Source organism: Netta rufina (assembly GCF_964035555.1).
Source record: "Netta rufina genome assembly, chromosome: 9".
Lineage (NCBI taxonomy): Eukaryota > Metazoa > Chordata > Aves > Anseriformes > Anatidae > Netta > Netta rufina.
Window position 1 is genome coordinate 26,915,679 of NC_140132.1, and position 19,975 is coordinate 26,935,653.

General features: G+C 39.1%; 1 protein-coding gene across 2 annotated transcripts; it reads right to left on the bottom strand.

Moving 5' to 3' along the window:
- Positions 1-13: 13 nt before the first annotated feature.
- On the bottom strand, positions 14-19,398 carry HPS3 (HPS3 biogenesis of lysosomal organelles complex 2 subunit 1). Of its 2 annotated transcripts, XM_084291942.1 has the most exons (17): positions 19,129-19,398; positions 17,848-18,339; positions 16,169-16,355; positions 14,735-14,820; positions 13,358-13,550; positions 13,045-13,126; positions 11,669-11,823; positions 10,398-10,506; positions 10,024-10,205; positions 9,508-9,685; positions 8,699-8,929; positions 6,674-6,859; positions 5,199-5,387; positions 4,464-4,571; positions 3,894-4,100; positions 2,538-2,628; positions 15-1,306 (listed from the first exon to the last, which is right to left on the bottom strand). In XM_084291942.1, the coding sequence occupies exons 1-17, from the start codon at positions 19,349-19,351 to the stop codon at positions 1,179-1,181; spliced, it is 3,027 nt and encodes a 1,008-aa protein (XP_084148068.1). In that variant the 5' UTR covers positions 19,352-19,398; the 3' UTR covers positions 15-1,178. The 2 variants fall into 2 exon arrangements, with proteins under 2 accessions (XP_084148069.1, XP_084148068.1); XM_084291943.1 differs by lacking the exon at positions 8,699-8,929 and having other exon boundaries at positions 14-1,306.
- Positions 19,399-19,975: the final 577 nt, after the last annotated feature.

Sequence of the window (19,975 nt, forward strand, 5' to 3'; positions counted from 1 at the left end):
CCCTGCTAGTAAATTAGATCACTGATTTTGGCTATATCAGACCTGCCACATAAAGAAGTTAAAACTACTCTGTTTTGTTTTGTCTTGGATGTTTTATTTGGAATGTAGATGATCTCTTCTAATTTTTTACTAGTTTACGTAATGTTACAGCTTCAGTGAAATTGGAGTTGAGAGACTATATCAACTAATTAGGCCTTTAGCTGTTTACAGGATCAGAGGATCATTGTTTTATTTGTAGTAGATTATCGAAGTACATTAAACTATTTATAAGACAGCCATAAACACTGTGATAGTTTATTATTACTAAATTTGAGCTGAAAGAGTAGAAGGATGCCATCTGCCCAAAAGGAAGACAAATATCAGTACATACATGCACATGCACGAGACAGTTACCAGAAGACCTGGAAGAAACATATTTCAGCTAGATTTGTGACCTAGTGATACTTCAAATACTCGCAAGTACTATTCAAGTACAACAGAAGAAAGCATACAAAAACAGCAAGCAAGCAGTAGTATGTATCTTCCATTCCCCTTAGGAACATTTTTGTGTCTTTAATTTACAGCCTTTTCTTGTAAATTGCTAACTGAGAACACTTTCACTGTAACACTTGCAGGGGTATGTATATAAGATGACAGAGCAGCTGACTGGATTTTCCAGATGGAATTCAAGGGAATGTCTATTTTTCAAAATCCAGTAACACTTACAAGAGTAAGGTACTTACACAATTAAATACATGACTAAGCGTAAATTCCTCTCTAGGTCAGTGATCCAACTAGCTAGCGTACAATTAAAACTAACTCCCTGTTTTACTTTCAGTGAATATTTTATGTCCAATTACACTGTACAGTCTGTATTTTTCAGTTGCTTTGGCCATAAGTTCATCCTTATTTACAGGACTAGTGACCTATGCCTAGTAGTTTAATAGCTATGTTTTTAACGTGGCAAACAATTACTCAGTTCTGGTTCACTGACAAAGTGCAATAGTGTTAGCTTCAAAGGAGATGCTCTGCCTCAAGTAAGTTGTCATTCAATAATTGTCATAAGGTATTAGCTCAGAAATAAGGTGATTTATATGCAGGGGTACTCATAGTGCTTTTTATGTATTTCTCTTTTTAAATGTACTTTTTTATTCCAGCACGTTTGTGGTATTTAAATGCATAGTAGACATCCATTGTGTCTAGGTCAGCAGTTTCCTCTGGCTGCAGTGAAGAAGATGTGGCAGGAAAAATGCTGCAGTTCCATCCTCTGGTAGAAGACTCAGGAAATCCCTTAGTTCCAATTCCATTGCAACAACTGATAAAGTTTCTGCCCAAAGCAGAGGAGAAAGTCACGTTTAAGGTATTTTGGTTAGAACAAAGAAACAAAAAACATTAACAAGGTCACTAATTCAAGTTATCAAGTGATGTAAGTATTGTAACTCAAATAAAAATCAGAGACACACCCATTAGAGAGCAAATACAGCTACAGAAAAATTATGTCCTAGATTAAAACCAAACCTTTATCTTAATTCATCAGGTCTGCATGTGGCAGTAATGTTTACAGAAGTCTAATGAAGTACTCTACATGTTTTGTAGCAAATGAAAAAGCAGCCCTGGAACTCTACCAGTACTCTAAAACAGCACTATATGTTAAAACAGATGTTCTGCAAACAGCCTTTAAGAAGAAGCTGTTAAACATGTTCTTAAGTCCTTATTATAGCACAGTTATCACATGAAAACGAGTACAAAAAAAAAACAACAACCACAAATAAACATGCTAGCACTTCAAACTAGAACTTTATAGTGCAGCACAGCAACCAGTGCTGCACCACGCAACTCAGTGCTGCTGTTGTTCTGACCCCAGGGAGCACATTGTTCTGTTTTAATACATTTATTTTATTCAGCCTTCTTATTCTGTCAAAAACAAATGCATACATGTATGTTGCTTAGCTATGCAGTATTATTGACTTCCTACAAACATATAACAACAGGACTACATCAGCTACTAGGGTTGGTTTTACTTCTTTATTTCCACTAACCAAAGAGTTGTAACCCCACCACCACTTTGCCAAATGTTTTCTTCTGCTTAATGTCACCAACTATCAGTAACACAGTGTAGTTTTTACAGTCTGTAACCTAATCATGAGTATACACTTAAATGCCCACCGGGTTATCAACAGTAGCCAGTTAGCTGTCATTGCTTAGAACCATATAGTCACTTAGCCCAGAAAAAAAGCAAACAATCCCTATCTTTTAGGGAAACTGAGTTCTTTAAATAGTATATATTCTTGACCAATATAGAAGCAATGATTCTCACAATGCAATTGTTTGCAATATATAATGAATGTCATCCTTTTTTTTTATGAGACAACACTGTATGTTGCAGAATGCTGTTCTGATTACGAGAAAGCCTGCTGAACTTCATTAGCTTTAAACATAGAAACTTACTCCCCTTTCTTTGAAAATATCACGTCAGTATTCTGTAAGGCTGAACAATATTTAGAATGTCAGATGCTATACAAAGGCTTCTGTAGTTAAGTTTTAACCAATTGATTTACCTTTTAGTGATGAAATAAGAACAGGATAGTCATTTTCAGTAAGTCTGGTTCTCTTGCAAAGTTCTGGAAGCAGTTTGTTCCACCATACAGCCTAATTCATAAAAACCCACAGCAGAAGCGTAAATTAACAATGACTACAGTTAAGAGTATGAAAGACCTGCTAAAAATATACTGAACTAAGATCAGACGTATACGCAGATAGGTTACAGTGGAATCAGTAAGCAATTTATAAAATTATTTGAAATGCAGTGTTTTTGCAGATGCATTTCCAATTTTCAGTGTGATCTTTTCATACTTGAGAGTTAAACAGTGTCCCCTAGTGCCTGTAAGATGACTTTTTTTTTTTCATCCAAGCAGCTCCATGCAAGGAGTCCCTTGCATGGTGAAGTTCCTTGCATGGTGAATTATATTTCATAAGTGGTGAATAAAATTATTGTAAGAACACTGCTGTGCCCTGACCTAATCTGCTTCCAACAGCTAAAGTAGTGAGTTATTTACTGTCAATTTGTCAATAAGAGTGAAAAGAGGAAGAAGAGATTTCTTTCTTTCTTTTCTTAAACATGGTAACCCTTTTCTACCACCTGTGTTCTGATTCATTATTGTACCCTCACAACTCTATAACTAACATGAAAATTACCAATGAAACCATTTTTAGATCTGAACATAAAGCACAAATGTGGTCTTGAATGCAGCAATAGTATTTCCCTCTGGTAGACAAATCACCTTCGCTGAGTTTGGTCAACAAAAATACGGACAGTTAAGTAGCTGTGATAGGCAATGGAAGTAAAATCTTGTACTCCCAAAACACTGGAATAGAATCAGTTACATCAATCAAAACTGCATGGAGGTCTATGTGAAAAATGGGACATAAAGAATGTGAAATTTCTCAGCACTATACTAGTACCATTTTGATGACAAGGTGTCACTAAAAACACAAGAAGAACATACTTAAATATGATATTATTTGAAGAATCTTATCCTAGCTTATTAGTAAAATATGACACTTTATACAATAATATCAAACAAATTAGAACATGGATTAGTAAGAAACTAGACAGTTTTCCACTTATAATGGAAAAAAATTACTCTGTTTTCTGAGGTCCTCTGTTCTCTGAAAAGAGGAAACTTACTAGAATGAATACAGGGAGTCACAGAAGAAACAGGGAAAAATGTTTCATTAAAATTAGTGGTATTGATTTATGGAATTTAAAGGCCAGGCAAGTGAAAGCAAGCTAAGCAATTTACTGTGTCTGAAATCTTGGCTATTTGATCCATCCAGAGTCCATCTGTATGTATACAATAACAGTGTAGTTAGTGGGAAAAAAAATCTGAATGAGTTTAACCAAAGTAGCTCACCCGACTATCATCCTTCAGCTCATGCTGAGCATATAATACAGCTGCAGCAGGACACCTTTTGAGAAGCTGGTCAATGGAATCCTCATACTTGGCTAGATGAGTACTGCAGAGAACATGGATGGTGAGGCCAACATTGCCAGCCTCTATCAGAGGTTCCAAGATAGGCAGAGCAGCAGTTATATTGATTGACTGACTACATAAAAGAGACTAGAGACAGAAAGAAAAAGTATTGTTTGGATTTAAATCAAACTTTGCAAAGCAATGCTAACCATAACCTTAGAACAAAAGGCCTGTATTTATCATAGTATATTTGAAATAATATTTATTTTATTAAATGTTATTGAAAACTGATTAAGTTTAGAGTTAACTGAAAAGTAAGTATCACAGTTATTGATGTGTCATTTTGGTATTTTTTTCTTCAATGATTTCAATGGGTCTTTTAGTTCAACTTGGGTAGTTCAGGGAGTGGGCAGGGAAGGAGGAGAGGAGGCTGCTAGAGAAAGATCTGCAGGCACAGACATTTGCAGAATGGATCTAAGTTGCAAACGACAAAGTTTAAGTGTTTCATACCTGTAGCTTTGAAATATCTTCAGGGTAATCTTTATCAGGTGGAGATCCCATTGACATTATGAAAGTAACCCATGGGAAAATGAACCCAAAACGATTACAGGAGTTTATCTATGAGAGGGAGACAGGGAGAGAGGGAGTGGGAGAGTGAGAGAGAGAGAGAGAGAGAGACAGAAATGAAGAGCAAGTGAGATGGAGAGATAAAAATTGTAATAAATGAAGTATTTCTGTTAATGACAGTTTCTTGTGAACATACCCACACCACACCCCCTCACAAGTGAAGAAATTTTGTTCTTAAATAGTATACTTGGAATAGCAACTGTTCTTTCTTCCGGTTCATATAACTGAATAACAAATAAACTGGAAACTTCTATTTAATTCTGTATTTTAGACTCTCTATTCAGAATATTTTACAATCAATTACTCCTATGTTTTCTCATTTAGTCAGCTTTGTAAGTTTTCCATTAACGGGAAGAAAAAAAAACTCCACCTGACAAACTCTCAATGTTTCATTTTAGCCCTTATTTCTGCCCAGAGCTCAGATTCCTGCTGCATATTTGCAAATGCTCTTAAAGAATAGGATTCCCCAGAACCATCTGTCTGGTAAGTACACACTACATCATTTACTTTCAGTCTTGCTTCTTTTAAGTGATAAACTGTCCAGAATTAAAATACAAAATATTTGGATAGACTTTGGATGAACAACACAGATGTAAAACATATGAGTAGTACACTTACCAGATCCTCTGTTGTTTTCAATGGCTTAGTCTCAGGAAGTTGCTTCTTCGATATTCTCCAAACATACTGAGAAGTAACCCTCAGTAAGAGCTCCTGAAGTACATCTTCCTGAGAGCATACTACAAGGAGAGCTTCCCAGAAATCTACCAAGAGCTGAGGAACAGTGTTTTCACTGTTATTACACAATATCTAAGAACAAAAACATTAGAAGACAGCAATTTAGTATAGAATGTGGCAATTATTAGTAGAAGAAGTTAGAACAAACAAAAGGAACTGTTTTTTTTTACTTTTACTAGAGGCAGGATGTTGGTTCCTTTTTTGTCTTGAGGTGATAGATGTGATTCTACATGATACAGTGCTTGGCAAAGTATAAAGTTCATGGAACGATTTTAAAGCAATCAATTCTAACGTATAGATTTGATTACTTCTTGAAGATTTATTCCACTGACAGAAATGTCAGCACATTGTCAGCAAGGATTTACTGACTGCTACTTTAGAGGCTTTTATATACACCAACAGCCTAACAGATGTCTTCTAAGAAAGAATCTTAATGTAATCAAAGGCCAATGATAACAAAATGATGTGCAGCTCAGGTATAATGGTAGGTCCCACAAGGGAGATGCTTCTGGGCTTTAAGGCCTCGTGTGTCAGGCAGGGAAAAGATTTGTTACTCAGTTTACACCTGACTTTGAAAAAACATATTTGTTCTATTTCAGGTTTCATGATTTGGTGTTTCTGATATAGGTCTTTCACAGTAACAGATGCAAGACCACAACATACCAATATTGAAGTATATGTGGTTTTAATCCAAACAACATTACTGATTGTAGAAAAAAAAGTTTTGTCTATTCCCAGTCCAAACAAAGAAAACGTCAGTAACTACATGTTTTACAGTAACAAGTGTATTGAATTGATCCAATTGATCGAATCTAGGCTGGATGGGGCCGTTGGCACCCTGATCTAGTTGGTGACATCCCTGCCCGCAGCAGGGGGGGTTGGAACTAGATTATCACTGAAGTCCCTTCCAACCCCAACCATTCTATAATTCTATTTTCCTTTCCATAAACTGCAGAGACCCACTCTTCTTTCAGAAGTGTATACAGATGATCAGAGCATTATATACCTTCATATTTGAAGCATATTTAATATAGAATGTGTATTTAATATTCTCATTCTTTAGAAATATGTCTCATCAAAAGGAGCCTATGGAAGTGGTTTATCCAAATTCTGTTAAGTTTCAATAGTCTTAGGAAGCCACACTGTTAGGAAGCCACTGAAAGATCCCTCAGACTGGGGTATTTTCCATTCAAGTGTTAATGGATTTTTTTTTTTACTTGATTTGACCAGTATTTCTTTCCAGAAGTTCCAGATTCTGATGTAGTCATCTATCAAAACTGGAACATATCCAACCTTCATCTCTCTCGTTCAAAAAAAAAAAAAAAAAAAAAAAAAGGAAAAAATTGTCAGAGGCCAACCTTGAAAAACACATCTGCTTCTTCCAGTTCAATTTTACTGTTCTCATGTAAAGCCACTATGGCAGCCACCAGTAATCCAGGCTGCATCTCCTTCAGGTGAACAGCAAATTCAGTTGGAATAACGATTCCTTCTTTATACTGTCTCAGGAGTTTCGGTTGCTCAGTGAAGCCAGAGGCCAGTACTGTCTACAAACATAGATATAAATCAGGTAAAGAACTCAACCCATGTACAATTCAACTCTGCAAACTCAGTATTTTCTCAGGCAGTCAAGTTTATATAGATGAAATAAAGAAAACTAAGGGGATGGAAATATAAGCTTTCTACAGTTTATAGAGTAGCTCTCCAGAGATCCAGGTCCAAACTGTGTGCTGGATCAGTGACTCCTGAGCACTATGACAATTGCCTGAACACTGGAAAAAATGTGCTGTTGAAATCTGGAATTACTGTATGCGTAAGAAAAGATTTTACTATGGAATCACAGACACTAAATATACGGGGTGTTCTGAAAAATCACTGGCTGAAATTTCAATTAACTACTTTGCTGAAATATCATTTTTATATTGAAAATACACCTGAAATAATGACCAAAACATGCTGCAAAATATACAACTCTAAGTTGTTTCTGGGCATCTGAGTGCTTTTGAAGGTAATATAACAAAATATTATTTCCATTTTAAAAACACCTGGGAAGTGATGCCTGAGCATATTAAATGAAATACACCACAAATATAAGGCAGACCTAGGAAGAAAGTAAACATTTCTCAACCCCTGTATGTAGAAACTATCTTTCCTTTCTTTATCTTTCTAGAAGCATTATTTTTAAGAATTTGCACTAAAATACTTTTTAAAGGTGAGATGTAGTAAAGCATTTTTGTAATAGATCAATTAAAAATAATAAAAAAAAACAACACACACACAACCAAGTCCCTAACCTTTAAATGAGGTACACAATGGACTGGTGGTGGTGAATATTTGGACTGGATGATCTCCAGAGGTTCCTTCTGACCTCAACCATTCTGTGATTCTGTGAGTATGTATTTCTTAGCTTGTATGTAATGTCACAATTTCACCTGATCTTGCTGCAAATGGTTAGAAAGCAGGTGGTCCTAAATACAATAATTGAAACAGCTATCCACAGTTCCCAACTTGCAATTCAAAACCTAGTAACTCTTGAAAGCTCTCCAAGGACTTTTCATGCTGAAGCTTGGTACCAAAGTTTGGACTATGTATCAGTTTATCTTAAAAACCTTTTAGACCTCTAACAGCTCACACTCAGAAAGATTTCAGATTTCAAGCTCCATAAACTTTGAATATTCCTTTTTCAACACTCCTGAAGAATCTTAACAAGAAGTAATTTACAGACTGGGCTCAGTCTAAATCCACATGTGAACACCTATGGCAGAGAATGATCAGCTAACATTTTTTCCCCACTGATGTGGAATTCTGATTTTGATAGCACTGAAGTAGGTTCTGATCTAGTCTTAATAAAAGTTAAGTACTTTGATTCTACAGAAGATTGGAAATTGTATAAGGAGATTGTATACAGAAACTTTGGCTTGTATGCACCACGGACATTCTGCTACAAAAGCAATTTTATAAGGGCTGTTTATATACAGATGGTAGGCTTTCATGGGCACACTGCATGTTAATCATGTATTAATTACAGATGGAGAGCTGGAGAGGCGGAAAAATGCTACTATGCAACCCTGCCATATTGGTGAAGAGCATTGGCTCTGCGGAGCCTGTTATGCTCCAGTAAACTGCATTTAATTTATAAAAAAAAAAAAAAATAAAGCCTTTAAAACATTTGTTTATTGATAAGGCTTTGCAAAGATGGAACCATCCCAGCGTACACTAGTCCTGGATCTTACTGTTATTGCAGACATTCAGTGGAGCCTATAATGCATACCAGGAGGAAGAAGAGCAACTGAAAGGATGTTTTACTGTAAAACAGAGCCACTAGCCAAACTTAATGACTTGAGCATTGTAAAAAGCAAACAGTTCGTGCTTTCAGCATACTTTACCTCCTTATGGGAGCCCATCTCATGCTCATACATCATCAGGTCTCCCATTTTCAGTGCCATGAAAGCCTTAGTAAGTGTGAGGACCACTGATGGCATATTGTTTTCTACTTTATGAAGATACTTCACAGCTGTCAAAGGACATGCATTTCTCATGCAGGGACTGCAGAGGATATGAGGCAGCTGCATGGGATCAGCACTACTGAATATCTGGAGAACTTTATTCGCTGATTCCTATTAAAATAAAACCCATTTGACAGTTTTAACGTTTCCAGATACGTAATCTTTTCTGGCATAAGAAGCACTCCTTTTCTTCTTTTGAATAGGCAAGTACAGATTAGCTACCAAATCCCTACTAGTGAAAGTAAAGTTACTCTAACCAGGAATGATTCAGCACATTATTTTGAAAAGCCAGGAGAACTCTCTACCCCACTGAGTCAGTTTTACCAATCTGAGCAATATGGCAAGGTTCAAAAAACAGTTTGCATTGTTGCAGAAATGGGAAACTAAAGAGATTTGAGACAGAACTTTTCTAGCACAACAGTATCTCTGTGTGCAAGTGGGAACCATCATTATCAATATGCCTTGTGATAACCAAATCCGTAAGTTGCTTGAAAGCAGCCCAAAAGCATCACAGCTGTTACATGCATGCTCTTTTGTCAAAAATGGGTAAATAAAAAAATGTATGAAAAAGAATAATTGTAATACTAAATAAACAGTTCAGCATTTTAAGAGAAATTTTACTTAATATTTGATGCAGTTCTTAAATTGTAATTAAATCAACAGATTAAGAAAAAAATACTTGTTTCTACCTTGCTTAATTCTTCATTTATGTCTTCATTAAGAGAGTGAGTTAAATAAAATATAAAACCTCTTTCATATGTCTGTATTTCATCACCTTCTGAAACTAGTCGCTCTAAAACTTCAGACATGGATAAACCCGCCATTCTATAGTATGGCAAAGCAAGGTGGTAATCCTTTGTGTCAAACCTGAAAGTAACAGATGGGAAGGAAAATGAACAATTAAGAGCAACACATCTGACACCACTGTTTCTAAGAACTAAAATAACACATCAAAGTTGCAAGCACACCAGTATCTGCAAATACATAGCTAATACTCAAGGTAACATCGTATTTTGTGTTAAACTGACAATAAAAACAACCAGGCACTTAACAGAGGACCAGATTAAGCTTTCTGGTAGAATGTAAGTTTTTGAAATACATATGCCATGCCAATGCAAAATAGCAAGGAATAATGGATTTTCATTTTAAGGTTACATTATTAGAAACAAATGCTCATCTATATCACTTTGACATCTAAAACATACCTGCTGTAGCAGTCTCCTAAAAAGGCACAACTTTCTCTGAATGCTCTTAGAAGTTCTTCTTTATCATCTGATTTAAGGAAACCAGGGTCCATTATAGCTGCTCTGACTAGTAAGTGAGCCTCACTTAGGAGGTGGATGCAACTCTCAGTTTTCGCATTTTCGTAAGTTCTACTATAATCTACCTAGAACAGATACATGATACACTTTGGATGCTGTTAAAAATAAAGAATATACAGAAACAATTCTAGAGAAGGCAGCAGGTATTTGAAATAGAATTATGAGCTACTCATAAGAGATATATTACAGTATATTCAGCACCAGAGATTAACAGTACCTATTTTTAGTCAATAAACAAAAACAGGAGTGGGAAATACCATTTCTCTGTACAGCTGGATGGTTGAAACAGTGTTTATAATATATAAATTCCACCCAGGCTCTGACTCGGAATTTGTTCTGGATTTGATGCTATTAGCCTTTCTGGAACTAGAGAAAAGGAAAAGAGTTAAGTTGCCAATGTCCAAATAAACATTCTGTAGCCAAAAACAAACAAAAATTTGACAGTTTAAACGCATAAACAGGTATGTTTGCAGACTAGTAGACGTTTGAGAGTTCAGTTGTGAATTTAAGTTGTAATGGCTAGTAATAGATAGCCACGTTCGTACACCAGAAACATCACTGTTAGAAAACATCAACTACATCTTCTCCTGGATTTAACACCAGATAGTCTCATGTACATACATGAAAGTGAGTAATTCAAATCAGTTAAGATGTTCAGTTACTTTCCATAAAGATTTACTGCACTTTTGCCCCTGCAGCTCAATTCACACATTTGTCAAGGTGTTAAAGAAAAAAAAAAAAAAAAAAAAAGTACTTGAACGCTTTTACTTTTGATATATTGGCTAGGTCTTCAATTCCCGAACATTGAAACACTAGGAAAACAGTGTCTTCCTGTTCCATTTCTTTATTAATCATAGAATATCTGAGATGGATCCCACTAGGATCATCGAGTCCAACTCCTGGGTCACCAAAGGACCATACAAAAAAAATCAAACCAAGTGTCTGAGAGCATTGTACAAATGTTTCTTGAACTCTGATAGGCTTGGTTCCTTTGAGAGGCCTATTCCAGCGCCTGACCACCCTCTTGGTGAAAAACCTTGACTACATACATACAACAACACTATCTTAGGCCAAAGTCCAGTGCTTCTTTTGTCATTAATATAGCAATGTTCACAACTGTCTTATATTTAGTTAAAGGTTCTTTCTAAGAAATTTTCATTTTTTGCTACAACACGTTTTGTTAGCCTGCAGGCCCATAACTCCTACATATTTTTTGCCAGGGTAAGTATTTTTTTCTTCTCAGTAGCAGTTACATTCTTTATAACGTTATTTTAACATTACGTACGGAAGTTGGCTTTGACAATCTTGAGTAACTTATTTTGTAAAATTTCAACTTTCCATTTCTTCCATGTCATTTAATAGAGTAGAATTCAAAAATCAATGCTTGATTTCTGTTCTCATCTATCAGCTAGGGAATTATGTCCTAACAGTCTTTCCACAGAGGATCCTGTCCGACTCCAACACCTGAAAATTCAGCACTGTATACAAAGCTATAAATCCCATCTCCCCAAAATATGCAAATTCTTACAGCATCCTTCTTGTGGGCTTCCGTCTTTCAGTAACATCTTCTGTGTTAGCCTTAGTCAGAAGAATTATATGGTTTTTGAAATGACAGATAGCTCTTGGTCCTATAAAAAGCTGCATTCGTAATGTGCAGACATCCAGAGCAACAGGTGGACAAGCCTATAAAGAAAAGCACATGTGTTTTGTAATTTCAGTTAGTGTGTGCTTTGAGTGAATCTTTAAATCAAAAAGGAAACGTTACCTAACGTGGAAAACTTAATCCCAAATAGTTTGAATTTGGCTGAGATGTAAGACTGCCTGATGTGTTTGCAAAAGTCCTGATTTCAGTTGCTTATGTTTTATATAAAAAACAAAAAATACAGACAGAAATATTATATTTGCTTGCACTATTTATTGTTACGTTGCCTATCCAGTATTACATCCTTGATTTATTCAACATGCATCTTTCAGCCAAAACATACCATATCCTCTAGGCTGGACTAAAAATAGAAAAATGCAACCTCATTTGCCCAGAAATATTCTACACTTGTAACTCTAAAAAGATAAAATACCACATTTACAAATTGGTATACATGGTGAAGCAAGGCAACACAGCATCATGTATTATGTGTGCACTACTTTTTGAAGAAACCTCAATCTTTGGTAAAGAGGCAGAGGGCTGCAGTGATGATCTGGAGGCTATAAACTGCCCTGGGCCTGTCATAACCAGAACCAGTCAGATCTGAAATTGATGTCAGAAAAGGCACGAAAAACAAGTACATGTCAAACTCCACAATGGAGAAGGAATTCTACTAAAGGACTGCAGCCTGTGCGAAACCCACACCAGGGAGAGGCACCCCTGCACAACTGCAGTCCATTGCTGACCCACACTAGAGCAGGGGCGTCCTTCAGGGACAGTGGCCCATGAAGGACCCTTGCCAGAGTGGGTCTGCAGCCTGTGGAGGGCAGGCTGCAATATGGAAATCCATGAGTGTCTGCAACTTACTATTACACGCACATCTCAAAAACAAAAACAAAGAACGAAAGTTTAGGTTTCAATACAGTTATGCTTTACAAGCACCATCAGCTGTCATATGGGAAAACTGCTCCCTCCATTCAGAATAGCATGGAATTTAGTTGAAAACTTATGATATCATAGTTTTTGACATTTTTGAAAACTTTCTATTAATTATGTAGAATCTTAAACAACAATAATAGATTGTTCCAGTGATACATGTGCAGACTTTTAGAATATGCCACAGATTGAACTAAAGTATTCATTTTTGATTTTTTTTTCTGGTCACAGCCAATAGAAACTAACATGATTTCAGAAGGAAACATAGGGGAACAAAGCGTCACACTGCTACTCCAATTCTTTTAGCAAAAGAATGAGATGTGCACCTTTGCAGTAGTATCAATGTATGGATCCTCATCACGAGCTGCTGCTGCACTGCACCGCACTGTGAAACACTGCAGGTTCTCACTAGAGGGAAAGAAGAAACAACACTAATGACAAAGAAAATGAAGACATGCAATAATCCAAAAGCCAAGACTAAAGAGAATCAGATCTTTCTCCTTATGCAGAAACGGGCTTTGAGGCCTAGGCAGGAGGACGTTCTGCACCATAACATGAGCTTGCCCAGAATGCTTCAGGAAAAAATAAAGCACAAAGAGAAAGATAGTAATACAATCAGCGAAAGCATAAATATAGTACCTTGTAATGACGTGCAGGAATTGTGGAGTGAGAACTGCCTGCTCTGACTTCTCTGAATACTGGTAAGTAGAAATCAGTTCTACTACCTTCCCAACAGAGTAGAGATATCCAACATGAGGCAAAGAGAAAAAGCAAAAGAGACTGAGTAGTTCTCTCTTGTTCTCAGTTTCCTCATGGGCTGTCACAGAACTTCCTAGATGTAACAATAAGAAAGGCATTTTATATACATCTCGTAAACCAAAACCTTGCAATTCCTTTGTAAGTCCAATTCCTAAAAGCTACTCTCAGACCTGATCAAGTTCCAACTGGTTTTGTTAATAGCTACTGAAGAGAAGGAGAACTACATGAAGAACACCATACCAGTTGGTAATACACCAATCTGTATGCCTTGTTCACATTTCAAGGCATTTCTAACAAAAGCGTGGCTGAATCACCAAGTGAAGAATTTCCACAGAACCAACAGTATGTGGGAGTCCTGGCAGATTCATCACAACTAAATACCCATAGCTCGAATGATCAGTCTGGTCTTAGACAACTCCTTGTGACCTGGGATGAATGCTCATCGAAAGCTGCAGACGAACTGCACCAAAATGCAGATCCTCATTTAAATGAAACAGAGTCAGAGAATGGCAGAATTATTTATAAAGCCACTTTGGCAGGTAAAGGGTGTGTTCAGATTCTACAGACCCTGTTGTCAAGGTCTGTAAACCACAAGAGAAAATAAGTTGGATGGAATTGAACAGCAAGTAGCTCATCCTCTTGAGTCAGCTGCAACTTAAATGAGACTCTGCTACTGAAAAGAACAGACAACCACAAACTGGGTGAGCAGTCAGTAAAGGTGACATAACAAAGGATTAAATTTTCCCCTAGTCATGGTGAAGCGTTAGCTAGTGTTTATTGATGAATCCCTGAAATTTGCTTTCATCCCTTGCCATTTTAAAAAAAGTCTGGCATAAAGGTAACCTGTACCTTAACATTATTAAGGTTTACTACTCTGATTTCCAGTGTTGACTCTCATAGACAGCCTAGAATGTTACACTGACACTGAGGATAATTTTACTTATGCAACATAAAAAGTGACCTGTTTTGTGATGTAAAATTTGTCAGTAGAGAACTGGTAAGAACTGTCTTTGAACAGACTTACTCTTATGGTGCTGTGAATTGGTATTTTCATTCTAAGTTTACACAGAACTTAGAGAAACTTTAACATGTCTGTTAAATGAAGCTCAATTTAAATCACTGAAAAGGGAGGAAATACCTTAATTTTAAAACAAATCATACAGGAACAGTGTACAAAAGAGATTATACTGACATGTTCCTTCCTTTCCCAGGACTCCTGTGACACAGAACATAATGCATCCACGCATATGCATCTACCTGTCTGGTATATAGGAAGCAGTTGAACAGAGTGCAACTTCATGTCTTCACAAAACCCAAAAGGTGACTGGTCAGGTGCAAAATGCCTAGAGGAAATATCCAAACCAACATGGGACATCAGTGAGAAACTATTACCATTCACCTTGAGCAAGGAAAGAGCAATAGTTCTAACAGCCATAGCTGATGTTTTAATATTCAGCTATTTTGCCTTCATACTACTAATGCAATTAGCTTAGCAATGCTAAGAACGTAGCACAGCTAGAAACAACAAGTTCCTGCAACCAAAAATTCTTTCTTTGCTTGTCTACAAGCCATGTGCCAAAGTCTGGGATCACTGAAGATGTGCTGCAATTGATTTGAACCCTGATTTCATCTTTCTTCCTTCTTATTTAACTGAACAAAATTCATCCTCAATCCTACTTTTCTTTCCTTTTATGAGTCATCCTTTTTCTTGCCCTGCTTCAAAATTCACAACTGGACTGGGATATCAGTTCTTACTCAGTTTTAGATAGAAGCGTAATGGTTTTGATTATTAAAAAATAATCAAATCAAAATAAGTTCTTAGTGCTTAAGATACTTGGTAAACTCCTCTTTGCCAGCTGCACAAAGGGAAGTTTTATATATATATAAAAATATCAAAGGTATATATATATAAATATTAAAGGTATCACTTTAGCTGGAGTTGATGAAACCTGCAGAATAGACACAGAGAAGGCAGTACCATGATCAAGGTCACGCAGCCAGGACTGATGGTTAGTCTTGTGTCTTATACTTTACAGTAGGCTTCTCTAAACCATAACGGAGTTTGACACAAGCTGCTTCAGAATGAGACACGTAAAACTTAGTTTGGCCAGTTCAGAATCAAAGTACAAAAACCTGAGTGGTCAGACACCGTAACAGGCTTCCCAGAGAGGTTGTGGAGTCTACCCCATCTCAGGAGTTACTCAAAACCTGACTAGACTAGGTCCTGGAAAACCTACTCCAGCTGATTCTGCTTGGGAGTAGGATGTTGGACTGGATGACCTGAGATCTTTTTCAACCTAAATGATTCTGTATGCTTAGAAGAAAACATCTCCTCTGATACATCACAAGAGAAGCTCTAATGTACGGTCTTCACAGCATTCAATATGTATGGCTGTATGAAGAAAGCAGACACTACACATCACCAGTACTGCAAAACCATCAAAGATAAATTCCATTTTAATTGTAATGACTAGCCACATTCTCAAAATTAAATAAAGCTTAGGATTCACAAGGCCAAAAATGGCATCTTTGGTATCACAGTGTTCTTGGTCTGCTTAGGAAACAGCGCATAAGAAGCTCAGAAGTCAAAATACCAGGGTATTTCTTTCATCAAGATACAAGCTTATATTTGCTTCTTGGTATTATTAAAGTAACAGTTAACCCACACAGGGGAAAATGCATTTATAATACCTGAAAAGGAGATACTGCACTTGAAAGTGCTTTGTGTCTTCTGTAGCTAACTCTGTGGATTCCAGTGTGATGGGTATCTCACATAGCTTACTTTCTTCCCCAAGTAGTTCCACTGGCTTCTGACATATGATGAACTCATCTAATTCAAGCTGCAAAGTATGTGTTGAAAGGTCTTCATCTTTTACACCTTAACAACAGAAATGCATTAATTATTCAAACCATTCCATATAGTAATAACAAAATGCTGGCACAACATCAACTAAACATTGTAACTACAGCTACCTAATAAGCAATGGCTTCTTCAAACCACGAGAGTTTCAGAAGAGCTCTGCTAGAAGACAAGAACAATCTTTCATTTAGGCCTGTTGTGGTTTAACCTGGTCGGCAGCTAAACACCACACAGCCGTTCGCTCACCCTCCCCTCTCCCTCTCTGGGATGGGGGAGAGAAATGGGAAAGTGAAGCCTGTGAGTTGAAATAAAGACAGTTTAATAAGACAGGAAAATAACAACAATAATGATGATAATAGTACCACTACTAATAATGTGTACAAAACAAGTGATGCACAATGCAATTGCTCACCACCCGCTGACCAACGCCCAGCCTAACCCCGAGTAGTCCGGCCCTCCTCCCCCTGGCTAGCCACCCCTATACATTGTTCAGCGTGACCCCAGACGGGATGGAACACCCCTTTGGCTAGTTTGGGTCAGCTGTTCTGGGTCTGTCCCCTCCCAGCTCTTGCTGCACCCCCAGCCTGCCCGTAGGCAGGACAGAGTGAGAAGCTGAAACGTCCTTGGCTTTATGTAAGCACTGCTCTGCCACAATTAAAACATCAGTGTTATCAGCACTCTTCTCATCCTAGGCCAAAACATAGCATTCTACCAGCTACTAGGAAGAAAATTAACTCTGTCCTAGCTGAAACCAGGACAAGGCCTCACCTGTCTCATTCCTTCAGAGTCAAGATTTCTGAAAGAACTGGCAGTGAAAGAGCTGGCAGTGTGTACTTGCAGCCCAAAGAGCCAACTGTATGCTGGGCTGCATGAGAAGTGCAGCCAGCAGGTTGAGAGGTGATTCTCCCCTTCTCATTGAGCCCCCACCTGGAGCACCACGTTCAGCTCTGGGGACTGCAGGACAACAACCACATGGAATCATTGTAGCAGGTCCCAAGGATTTGGACAACACTCTCAGACATAAGGTCTGATTTTCAGGTGATCCTGTGCAGATTCAGGAGTTGGGACTCAGTGGTCCTTGTGGGTCCCTTCCAACTCAAGATATTCTATCATTTTGAAGTTCATGAGATGATTCTTTCCTTCAGCCTCTTCCTTGTCCCTTAGAAGAGACCCGCTTATCTGGGCAGTGACACTGACAGAATTTTTTCTGAACACAACACACTGACTTCCTATCACTTTGATTTGGCCAGTAGTGGTACCCCAAAACAGATACCTAGTTCTGTGGCTGCACCATCCTGAAAGTGTCCACAGAACAACAGCATATTTAAGTGTTACCTCCAACTACATGTAGCAGAACTTTTCATGCACTGTAACTTTCAACTAATGGCCCAAAAATTATCTTAAAATACTTTCTGAAGGGCAATTACCTTGTTAGAGCCTACTTCAAGAGTAATAGCAATCACTTAACAGATTCCCAGAGGCAGAAAAAAAAATAAATATCTCTACTTACTTCCATTCCCAGGTTCTTCTGGTGTACTAACTCGATGTGTGTATTGCTCTGTACTGTCTGCACTTTGGATCAGTTCCAGTTTCAGGATCAGAACATCCAAGTCTGTTGTTATGGCTATATGTCTGGCACAGAATGCAACTTCAGCAGGAATGAAGTTATCAATGTGTAAAATTAAGGTCCGTTCAAAGTCTAATACAGTCAAATTCTGGTTTATGACCAGATATTTCAAACAGAACATGACTAGTTTATTTTTGCAGCCCACAAGAAGATCTCCATTTACAGGACAACATGAAACGCACAGCGGAGGATCTGAAAGTGGCATTTCCACAATTGACATCTGTTCTTTTAAGGTTTCACTGTATGACTCTTCCATCTTGTGACCAACCATCCGGACACAAACACGAGAATTCCCCGCAGACATGCATCTCCAGTTCATATATGCTCTTAGGAAAGTTGCTTTGCTTTTCTCCTCAATTGTCACCAAATAGTCTCCTTAAAACAAAGCAGCAGTACTAAAACGTCAATATAGAATAGATGACAGTTTTTGAGCTGTTTAGCTGCTATTCCAACAAAGTACATTTCAAATAATATCTTAAATTCTCAACTCTCACATAAAATTTTAAAGAAGTCTTCACCAATGTTTCTTTAACGAAAACCAGAGCACAAGTTTCTTTGCTAGATGAAGCACAATTCACATACCAATAAAGTGACCTAACATACAGGTCAAGTCCCGGATATAACTTTAAAATGAACCCACTTTAAGAGCAGCGCTCGCAGACAAGGTATTTTTTTTAACCCCCAAATACCCGTTAACAAAAAGTCAATTAATTTAAACAAGTCATTAACAGCTGTGGAATCGGCTGGGGAGAAGAGACACAAACACCCGCCGCCCCGCGCTCTGAAATCAGAGCGGCCAAGGGCGGGAGCGCAAGGCCCCACCACAGCGGAGGAAGACGACAACAGACGGGCGCCGGGCGGCTCCACGCTGCCCCTCCGCGCCTCAGCCGCCGCTTTACGAGCTCGCCCGCGGCAGGCGCCCGGCTCCGCCGAGAGGCGCCTGAACCCGCCACCAGGGGCCGCGCCGGGCGGGCGGGGACCGCCACGCCGACCTGCCGCGGGGCCGCGACACGCTCCCGCACGCGGCACTGGCCGCCCGCCCCGGCGGAGCCCCACGGCCTCCGCTCGCCGCTCACCCCAGCCCAGCAGGGCCCGTTTGCGCCGCCCCGCGCCCGGCCCGGACACGCCTTAGTCTCCCCGGGCCCAGCGGCGGCCGGCACTGACCTGCTCGGCTGTGCGCCATGTGCAGCACGGATCCCAGCGTGGCGAAGGAGCCCAGGGGTTCGCAGCGGCCCTCGTGGCGCACCGCGAACACCTCCACCCCGCAGCTGGCCGCCGCGCCGGCCACGAACAGCACGTCGGGCCCGCAGCAGAAGTGCGCCGGCTCCTGCCCGCAGGGCACTACTCGCTGCGACCCGAACGGGTGCAGGTTGTAAAGCTGCACCATGGCCCCCGAGACCCCCCCCCGCTACAGCAGTTGCCACAGCTCGCGGGGCCGCAGTGCCTCCCGCGGCTTCCGCCTCCGCCCACGGTTCCGCAGCGGGCGCGGGGCGGGGCGGCGCTGGGGATTCCCGCGCGCCAATCACAGGATCATAAAGCTTGGAAAGGACCTGGGTACATTTCCTTCGTTACGCGTTGCTCGGTTCGAATGTAAGTTACGGCGGAGCGCCGAGCAGTCGGAGGTGAGCAGGCGCCGAGTTGGAGTGGGTGCCGCTAGCAGTATCGTGCCTAGCGAGTTGGGCTGGTGGGATCTGGGACCTTCCAGCGTCCTGGATGCAAAAACACCTTTGGTTTTGAAAACAGCAGTTCTTTAGAACTTCGTAACTTGTGCATCCATGGTATGCTCTAGATACAAGTACTTCCACATACTTAATCCCGGGTATCTTCAGCACACGTAGAAAATCTTTTCTTCCTCGTGGTTTTATAGAGGAAAAAAACAAACCAAACAAACAAACAAGAACTTTTTCTCATTTACAGAACTCAAGATTGAACAATTTTAAGCAAGTAGGTCAGCAGTTTTTACCTGTGTCTCATGACTTAGCAATTTCTCAAGTGTCTATAAAGTTCTGTT

Bases quoted from the DNA above. Each gene is read 5' to 3' on its own strand.
- HPS3 (XM_084291942.1), bottom strand. From the start codon at position 19,351: ATGGTGCAGCTTTACAACCTGCACCCGTTCGGGTCGCAGCGAGTAGTG. The intron at 10,507-11,668 runs GTAAGAATTTGC...CCTTTTCTCTAG, and splicing joins AAGCCCACAAGAAGGATGCT to TTCCAGAAAGGCTAATAGCA. The intron at 6,860-8,698 runs GTAAAGTATGCT...CTATGTTTGTAG, and splicing joins AGATGGGCTCCCATAAGGAG to ACAGTACTGGCCTCTGGCTT.